At 40.4% G+C, this 10,381-nt stretch overlaps 1 protein-coding gene across 3 annotated transcripts in view; it reads right to left on the bottom strand.

The window, feature by feature from the left end:
• Nucleotides 1-726: 726 nt before the first annotated feature.
• The window catches only part of LOC139406941 (C-1-tetrahydrofolate synthase, cytoplasmic-like), a 57,365-nt gene continuing 47,710 nt past the window's right edge, over nucleotides 727-10,381 (bottom strand). The window contains exons 26-29 of one of the 3 annotated variants that reach the window (XM_071150120.1): nucleotides 9,620-9,727; nucleotides 6,222-6,374; nucleotides 2,051-2,139; nucleotides 727-1,546 (exon numbers count right to left, since the gene is read on the bottom strand). In XM_071150120.1, coding sequence (XP_071006221.1) covers nucleotides 2,068-2,139; nucleotides 6,222-6,374; nucleotides 9,620-9,727 — 333 coding nt within the window. In that variant the 3' untranslated portion in view covers nucleotides 727-1,546; nucleotides 2,051-2,067. The remainder of the gene's footprint in view (nucleotides 1,547-2,050; nucleotides 2,140-6,221; nucleotides 6,375-9,619; nucleotides 9,728-10,381) is intronic. The other 2 variants (XM_071150122.1, XM_071150121.1) reach the window with 2 other exon arrangements.

Genomic DNA, 10,381 nt, shown 5'->3' with positions numbered 1-10,381 from the left:
GTGACCCATTCCACAGGTCTGTTGTTTGTCATGTAGACTAAAGGGGTGTATCTTAGCTATGAAATATATTTGTATCCTTTGTCTCGGGGCTCTCAACAAGGTTGTTTTGTCGACCAGCCATACAGAGCTCTCACTAATAAAGATTCAGTTTAAATATAACTCTGATTTGTGTGATAAGTTTTTCTCTCCTCATTTGATAATACAGAAATTAACCCCCATACCCCAAAGAGCCCCAGAACAGCAACACAATTAGACCCATCCAAATCATGAGAAAACAAAAATATAATTATTTGACACATTGGAAAGAATTAACAAAAAAACAGAGCAAACTAGAATACTTTTTGGCCCTAGACAGAGAGCACGCTGTGGCAAAATACCTGACCATTGTGACTGACCCAAACGGAAAGCTTTGACTATGTATAGATTCAGTTAGCATAGCCTTGCTATTGAGAAAGGCAGCTGTAGGCAGACCTGGCTCTCAAGAGAAGACAGGCTGTGTGCCCACAAAATAAGGTGGCTACTGAGCTGCACTTCCTAACATCCTGCCAAATGCATGACCAAATTAGAGACACATATTTCCCTCAGATTACACAGATCCACAAAGAATTAGAAAACAAATCCAATTTTGATAATCTATTGGGTGAAATATCACAGTGTGCCATCACAGCAGCAAGATCTGTGACCTGTTGCCACAAGAAAAGGTCAACCAGTTAAGAACAAACACCATTGTAAAACAACCTATGTTTATTTACTTTCCCTTTTGTACTTTGACTATTTGCACATCATTACAACACATGATATGACATTTGACATGTCTTTATTCTTTTGGAACTTCTGTGAGTGTAATGTTTACTGTTCATTTGTGTTAAATTCACTTTTGTTTATTATCTACTTCACTTGCTTCGGCAATGTTAACATATGGTTCCCATGCCAATAAAGCCCTTAAGTTGAATTGGATTAAGGGAAAGAGAAACGTCCAATGAACATGGTCCATTAGGGAGTGGACAGCAGGAGAACAGGTGTGAGATGAAGCATATTGCCTTGAACATTGGTTTGGTTCTATTGTAGTTCTCAATGGTTTGATCACTGGGTTTCCTGTTGCACTGTGGTTGACTGTTGCTGACAGTTGGAGGGGACAGGGGTATTCACTCCTCTTGAGATTAATGATGTCCAACTCTTTTAGAAAAGCACAACGAAAGAAAAGGATTAAGGAGGGTGGGAGAATGACAGATGACAAAGAGGAGATGGAGGAGAGAGAGAAAAGAGAGGCTAAAGAGACAGGCAAGAGAGGAAGGGATGGGAGAGAAACGCAGGGGAGGGAGAGAAGTGAAGTGGAAAAAAGGAATGGGGGTACACTCTTAGAAAAAAAGGTGTTTTCTAGAACCTAAAAGGGTTATTTGGCTGTCACCATAGGATAACCTTTGGAATCATTATTTTTAGTTGCAGGTTAAACCCCTTTCGGTTCATGGATCCCGAAGGTTGTACATAGAACAAAACATGGTTATCCTATGGGGATAGCAAGATAATCCTTTTGGAACCCTTTTTCCTAAGAGTGTAGAGTGGGGAAGAGAGACAGAGGGTAGAGAGAGAAAAATAGTGTGGGTGAGAGAAAGAGTGGAAGAGGGAGAGAGAGAGAGAATGAGTTACACACTGACAATACAGGTGCAGCAGGGAACCAACACAGTCATTTTCAAAGCCTTACACAGACCTTGTCTACGGCCCAAATGTCACCATATTCCCTGTTTAGTGCACTACTTTTGATCATAGGGCCCTGGTCAAACGTAGTGTACTAAATAAGGAATTGGGTGCCATTTGGGATATAAGCATATTTTACCATTGGCTTTCAAACTGAATTGGATTCCAGACGAGAAACATTACTATTCAAATGAGAAACGAGATCAAATTACTCACAAGAGCAGAGGCACAACACAACCTCTTTCATGATTGTAAGTGAATTCATGTTTTTGATTCCATTTAATTATAAATCGATTATGTCAAACAAAGTAAAGGTGGTGATTTAGTCATTCAGCCCGTTGCCCTGTGAACTCACCTGAGAGGAGGCAGGGACTATTTGCTCTCAGTGCTGAAGTCGTTGTCATGGAAACAGGAGAAGGCTGGAGATTGGGGTGCTACACTTGTCTAGTATAGGGCAGATAGAGGAAGATAAGAAATGTGTAAGAACAATAATACAGTATCTGGAGAGCAGCAGGTTGCAATATGCTACCTTTTTTTGTTACTACACTCAATAACAAAAAAAAGGTGCTAGTTATTACCAAAAAATGGTACTTCATTTTTTCCCTGCAGGGAAAATTCTGCCATTTTGAGTTCCATTTAGAATCATCATAAACAACCCTCTGGTTCCAGGTAGAACCAATGGCAGGTTCTACAGTTATACCCATAGGATACTTCAGATGTGCTAATGGCACACACACACTGTTAGGTACTCACATGGTACTTACTGGTCAGTACCTTTAAGGGTAGTGACCAGTACTGACCAGCCCCCCAAAATAATTTTTTACATTTTTTAAACCTTGTACATGTGGGCTACATAGATGAGGTAGTCATATTGCACACAGAGTCCATGCAACTTATTATGTGACTTTTAAGCACATTTTTACTCCTGAACTTATTTAGACTTGCCATAACAAAGGGGTTGAATACTTATTGACTCAAGACATTTCAGCTTTTCATTTTGTATTAATTTGTAAAAATGTCAAAAAACATAATTCTACTTTGACAAATCTAATTGTATTCTATTTTAAATTCAGGCCGTAACAACAGAATGTGGAAAAAGTCAAGGGGCATGAATACTTTCTGAAGGCACTGTATGTAAAAACACAAAATCACAAAAATCACCTAAATCTAAGTGTTAAATACATGTTATTCATGGGGTGCCTTTGATACAACTATGAAACAGAAAGCATGTGTTGTCACAGCGTAACAGATTTTATTATTACGACAAAATAAAACAAAATACCCCAACCATCGCAGTCAGAAAGACGCATGGTCAAATGATGAAAACATCAGTAGCCTAAACATCATTATAAGTGCCAAGTGTGCTTGATAAATAGTGAAAATCAGCACAAAAACAATAATGGCATTATAATGAATATATATAGTTAATTGTCAGCCCGCAGTGGCATCAGTTGGAGGTTGTCCATATCACATAAATAATGAATGATGGTGAGTGCGTTGCTGAAGTTGTTTTTTGCTTGAGATGTAGGGTCTGCTCTTTTTTGCTTGAGATGTAGGGTCTGCTCGCTCAGTTAATCGGCCCATAGCATTGTCACCAGCTTGTTCTACCCAAACAGTGCCGTCCCTTCCTCTCTCCTCTCTCACTGTTTCATTTGGTGGTGGTGTAGACACCTGTCATGCTTACTCCCTCTCCCCCTCTCCAGCGCAAGATGTTGCCAGGCTACTAACCACCGGCCCTGGCAACCATTACAACACACACCTGCATCCCATCATTACGCACACCTGGAATTCATCATCATCAGCCTCAGTCATCAGGTAGTATTGGTTTGTTTTGATTCACGGTCTCATGTTTTGTTCATCTGCATTTATCATTGTAAAACTCACCTTCTGTACTTGCTTCCTGAATCCCGGCATATACGTGACAGCACCTGTTTAGTGCGCACCATCCTGGCTTTTTTGCTATTAGGCCTCAGAGATGTATGTTCAGGCTGAGGCTCAGAATCAGAAGAACAATCAGAGATGTCATGATTCATTTCTTCCCCACCATCTGAGTTGTTTTCGTTAAATTTTGTATCAATGCTAATGCAGCATGTGCATCCATTCGCCTTGGTATTCTTGCCATTATAAATTACGCACGGTTTCACTGTGTACTCCAAGTAGGCTAGAGTAGACTGACAAGTCTGCTTGGATTCGGTGGCACTCCTTGGGATAGAGAAGTGACAGCAGTTTCCTTCTGTACACGTCCATATTCAGAACCCCGGTGCAACCTAGCAAATATCTTTAAAAATATCCTCTGAGTAATTTTGGGCAACAGTGTCTTGGCTTCGTCAGCACCACAACGCTGTTCAGACAGCTCACCCGCATAGATGAAACTCAATCTCAATTAATTTGTCTACTCAGTTGAATTGTGTGTGTGTGTGTGTATGTGTGTGTGTGTGTGTGCGTGCGTGCATGCGTGCGCACGTACAGTTGAAGTCGGAAGTTTACATACACTTAGGTTGGAGTCATTAAAACTTGTTTTTCAACCACTCCACACATTTCTTGCCAAAATTATAGTTTTGGCAAGTCGGTTAGGAGATCTACTTTCTGAATGACAAAAGTAATTTTTCCAACAATTTTACTTAGAATTCACTGAAGGTACCATGTTCATCTGTACAAACAATAGTACTCAAGTATAAACACTATGGGACCACACAGCCATCAGACCGCTCAGGAAGGAGACGTGTTCTGTCTCCTAGAGATGAACGTACTTTGGTGTGAAAAGTGCAAATCAATCCCAGAACAACAGCAAAGAACCTTGTGAAAATTCTGGAGGAAATAGGTACAAAAGTACCTATATCCACAGTAAAACGAGTCCTATATCCACATAACCTGAAAGGCCGATCCGCAAGGAAGAAGCCACTGCTCCAAAACCACCATAAAACAGCCAGACTACGGTTTGCAACTGCACATGGGGACAAAGATTGTACTTTTTGGAGAAATATCCTCTGGTCTGTTGAAACAAAAATAGAACTGTTTGTCCATAATGACCATCATTATGTTTGGAGGAAAAAGGGGGAGGATTGCAAGCCGAAGAACACCCTCCCAACCGTGAAGCACGGGGGTGGCAGCATCATGTTGTGGGGTTGCTTTGCTGCAGGAGGGACTGGTGCACTTCACAAAATAGATGGCTTCATGAGGGAGGAAATTATGTGGATATATTGAAGCAACATCTCAAGACAACAGTCAGGAAGTCTCAAAAGGGTATTCCAAATGAACATTGACCTCAAGCAGTCTTCCAAAGTTGTGGCAAAACGGCATAAGGACAACAAAGTCAAGGTATTGGAGTGGCCATCACAAAGCCCTGACCTCAATCCTATAGAAGATTTGTGGGCAGAACTGAAAAAGCGTGTGCGAGCAAGGAGGCCTACAAACCTGACTCAGTTACACCAGCTCTGTCAGGAGGAATGGACCAAAATTCACCCAACTTATTGTGGAGAGCTTGTGGAAGGCTACACAAAACATTTGACCCTAGTTAAATCATTTTAAAGGCAATGCTACCAAATACGAATTGTGTATATAATCTTCTGACCCACTGGGAATTCGATGAAAGAAATAAAAGCTGAAATAATTCTCTCTACTATTATTCTGACATTTCACATTCTTAAAATAAAGTGGTAATCATAACTGACCTAAGACAGAATTTTGACACAATTTTTTTAAATGAAAATTTCAGGAATTGCGAAAAACTGAGTTTAAATGTATTTGGCTAAGGTATTTGTAATCTTCCGACATCAACTGTGCGTGTGCGTTTATGTTGAAGGAGGGGTTTTCTGAGTCCTTGTGAAATACTTGAATATGTCTTCTGATTTTATTGACATGTGACTTCATCCAAAGAAAAGTGACTGTCTAGTGACCTGTGCTTCATTGGGTTTCTGTTTTGTATTTGTCTCTTGAGGGCTTTTTGCACTAAACCAAGGCAAGCCAAACCATGCATTACTGAGCTGGCCTGGTTACCCATCCAACATAGTTGCTAAAAAAGCACAATGTCAGCATGGTAGTGTGAAAATGTTATTAGATTCTTTCTTGCCTTTCAAATTGTGCTTGTAGCAAAATGTGCACATTTTGTGAAGAGGAGACAAAATAATCCTCAAAACAATCACCTGAGCATGCAACTGATCTTGGAGAAGAGGCTTTTGGTCAAAATTAGAGATATGTTATGTGGCAGGTGTCATCTATCTGTTAGTCAGAGATGGAATATGAGAGACGTGTGTGGTCTTAGTGAAAATCTCTGTGTGAATCTTATTTTTAGCTGAATGCTCGTCGATATTACAGGGGAGTTTCAAAAGTGTCTGCAGTGTCTGAATCTCTCTTGCAATGATTCTAAAAAGCTCAAGTCGTCACTCGTTTCAGCATTTCAGCTAACTGGCATTCCTCACTATACCCATGTGTCTCATGCCCATGTATTCCATGTCATGTTCCAGTTCCGCATTCATATGAGTAACACTGAGTAACTCATATGAATGAGTGACAGCCCCAGTACTCACCGTGCCAACCAAGGGGTAGAGAAAACCAGCACCCAAATTGGCATGGATGTCCCTGATAGGCAAGGTAAAGCCGGTGGGCACCCCTTTCCTCTCTGGGTCGTGGGACAGGGACAGGTGGGTCTTTGCCATGCATATGGGCAGGTTGCCCAAGCCCTGGGGGAGAGATGGAGAGACGATGTGGTTAAGTTTCATTCACCCTGGTATGAGTTTATATGCATCACATTGAGAAGCTTTCATTGGCGTACAATGGCCAGTCCAGTGAAGTGTTAGCTAGGAATTCACCATTTGTTGTAGATGGCATTCATACAGAATCACAGCCTTTTTTGTAGGGCAGTATATTTTTTGTTTATTTTACAGTACCAGTCAAAAGTTTGGACACAGCAACAAATGTTCTTTATTTTTACTCTTTTCTTCATTGTAGAATAACTACGAAATAACACATATGGAAACATGTAGTAACCCAAAAAGTGTTAAACAAATAGTAGCCACCCTTTGCCATGTCAGCTTTGCACACTCTTGGCATTCTCTCAACCAGCTTCATGAGGTAATCACCTGGAAAGCATTTCAATTAACAAGTGTACGTTAAAAGTTAATTTGTGGAATTCCTTTCCTTCTTAAATGCAATTGAGCAGATCAGTTGGGTTAGGGGTGGTATACAGAAGATAGCCCCATTTTGTAAAAGACCAAGATCAAGTGTCTTCAAGTGCAGTCACAAAAACCATCAAACGCTGTGATGAAACTGGCTCTCATGACGACCGTCACAGGAAAGGAAGACCCAGAGTTAACTCTGCTGCAGAGCATAAGTTCATTAGAGTTAACTACACCTCAGAATGCAGCCCAAATACAGTGGCAAGAAAAAGTATGTAAACCCTTTGGAATCACCTGGATTTCTAAGTCACAACAATAGACAAATTCAGTGTGCTTAAAATAAAACACAATTGATTGTATTTTTCCTGTTTATATTGAACACATAATTTAAACATTCACACTGTAGGTTGGAAAAAGCATGTGCACCCCTAGGCTAATGACTTCTCCAAAAGCTAATTGGAGTCAGGAGTCAACAAACCTGGAGTCGAATCAGTGAGACGAGATTGGAGATATTGGTTAGAGCTGCCCTGCCCCCAAAAAAACACAACATTTGAGCTTGCTATTCACAAGAAGCATTTCCTGATGTGAACCATGCCTCGAACAAAAATATATCTCAGAAGACCTAAGATTAAGAATTGTTGCCTTGCATAAAGCTGGAAAGGGCTACAAAAGTATCTCTAAAAGAAAGTCTGCGGTAAGACAGCATCTCTGTTTGTTGACAAGTCTACAATACATAAAACACTAAACAAGAATGTGTTCATGGGGGGACACCACGAAAGAAGCCACTGCTGTCCAAAAAAACATTGCTGCTCGTCTGAAGTTCGCAAAAGAGCGCCTGGATGTTCCACAGCGCTTCTGGCAAAATATTCTGTGGACAGATTAAACTAAAGTTGAGTTGTTTCAAGGAACACACAGCACTATGTGTGGAGAGAAAAAGGCACAGCACACCAACATCAAAACCTCATCACAATTGTAAAGTATGTTGGAGGGAGCATCATGGTTTGGGGCTGCTTTGCTTCCTCAGGGCCGGGACAGCTTGCTATCAACGGAAAAATGTATTCCCAAGTTTATCAAGACATTTTGCAGGAGAATGTCAGGCTATCTGTCCGCCAATTGAAGCTCAACAGAAGTTGGGTGATGCAATAGGACAATGACCCAAAACACAGAAGTAAATCAACAACAAAATAGCTTCAACAGAAGAAAATAGACCTTCTGGAGTGGCCCAGTCAGTCCTGACCTCAACCCGATTGAGATGCTGTGGCATGACCTCAAGAGAGCGGTTCACACCAGACATCCCAAGAATATTGCTGAACTGAAACAGTTTTGTAAAGAGGAATGACCCGAAATTCCTCCTGACTGTTGTGCAGGTCTGATCCGCAACTACAGAACACGTTTGGTTGAGGTTATTGTTGCCAAAGAAGGGTCAACCTATTATTAAATCCAAGGGTTCACATACTTTTTCCAACCTGCACTGTGAATGTTTACACGGTGTGTTCAATAAAGACATGAACAATTATAATTGTTGTTTGTTATTAGTTCAAGCAGACTGTGTGCGTCTATTATTTTGACTTAAATGAAGATCAGATCAAATTTTATGACCAATTTATGAAGAAATCCAGGTAAGTATAAAGGGTTCACATACTTTTTCTTCCCAGTGTAAATTATTCACAGAGTTCAAGTAACAGACAGCTCAACATAAACTGTTCAGAGAAGACTGCGTGAATCAGGCCTTCCCATGGTCGAATTTCCATAAAGAAACAACTACTAAAGGACACCAAAAAGAAGAAGAGACTTGCTTGGGCCAAGAAACACTAGCAACATTAGACCGGTGGAAATCTGTCCTTTGAGACCAAATTTGAGATTTTTGGTTCCAACTGCCGTGTCCTTGTGAGACACAGAGTAAGTGAACGGATGATCTCCGCATGTGTGGTTCCCACCGTGAAGCATGGAGGAGGAGGTGTGATGGCGTGGGGGTACTTTGCTGGTGACAACGTCACTGATTTAATTATAATTCAAGGCACATTTAATCAGCATGGCTACCACAGCATTCTGCAGCAATTCCCCAAAACACACCTCCAGGCTGTGCCATTTGAACAAGGAAAGTCATGGTGCTGCATCAAATGACCTGGCCTCCATGATCACCCAACCTCAACCCAATTAAGATTGTTTGGGATGAGTAGGACAGGAGAGGGAGTAGGCAACGAGTGCTCAGCATATGTGGGAACTTCTTCATGACTGTTGGAAAATCATTCCTCATGAAGCTGGTTGAGAGAATGCCAAGAGTGTGCAAAGCTGTCTTCAAGGAAAAGGGTGGCTATTTGAGGAATCTAAAATCAAAAATATATTTAGATTTGTTTAACACTGTTTTGGTTACTACATGATTCTATGTGTTATTTCATAGTTTGATATCTTCACTATTATTCTGCAATTTAAAAAAATAGTAAAAATAAAGAAAAACCCTTGAATGAATAGGTGTGTCCAAACTTTTGACTGGTACTGTTGTTATTTTTAGGAAGGAATAAAGCACAAATGGAAGTAAAGGTTATGATGAAAATAGTTGGTGAAAAGAATTCTGGATATTGAGTTTAATTTTCAGATTTTGTGGAATGAGTGTTTGTCTGGTTCAAGATATTGACGAAGTTTCCCCTTTCCACGGATCTAGGATAAGATTTCCTCAGACCAAGACCCTTAACCAATTGGGGTTTGCCTTACAATATCTGACCCTGGACCAGCGGTTAGAGGCAAATTCTTCCAACTCTGTTGAGCTGTCTAACATAAAGTTTGTCCTGTTGCATTGTGTGTGGACTCACTTGTTTTGAGAACAGCGCCACCTTCTGTTGGGCCTGAGGAAGGAGCTCCACATCATCTGCTCCATACATTGACTTTGCTATTACTCTGATTTTGTCGTCAATGGGAATCTGAAAAATATGCAGATTTTCTCAGTGAGTGTTGTCAACACATAGCTTGTAGCATGACGACACCAACAAGACACTGACTTCATTTGCAATGGGGTAACCAGCAGTACTGAACAATTAACACCTGAAGTAGAAAGTTTGTGACACATTCATTTTACAGTTTAAATTTAGTCAGTTCGAATACGTTTTTATCCAGAAAGACAGTTGTAGTTAATGCCAATGCTATGTTATTTTCAACAAGGTCATCGTGTTCATCAGGGCATGCAACAAAAACTGTTTTAAAACATGTTGGAATACAATGGCAAGAAAAAGTATGTGAACCCTTTGGAATTACCTGAATTTGTACATAAATTGGTCATAAAATGTTATCTGATCTTCATCTAAGTTTGAGTTCATTTTATTTTTACAGGGACAGTACACATTAATCAACGTTGCAGTAAAAGTGCCGGTTTTAGCAAGCCGGCTAATTTTCAACCGCAGGTCCCTGGGCAGGTTATAAGTCACGACAATAGACAAACACAATCTGCTTAAACTAATAACAGAAAAACAAACGTTTTCATGTCTTATTGAACACACCGTGTAAACATTCAGGGTGAAAAATCCAAGAATCCATTCTTGAAAATCCAAGAATGCGAACCCTTGGATTTACAGTTGGGA

Source organism: Oncorhynchus clarkii, chromosome 4, assembly GCF_045791955.1.
Source record: "Oncorhynchus clarkii lewisi isolate Uvic-CL-2024 chromosome 4, UVic_Ocla_1.0, whole genome shotgun sequence".
NCBI classification, from domain to species: Eukaryota; Metazoa; Chordata; class Actinopteri; order Salmoniformes; family Salmonidae; genus Oncorhynchus; species Oncorhynchus clarkii.
This window is presented reverse-complemented; position numbering and strand designations above follow the sequence as displayed.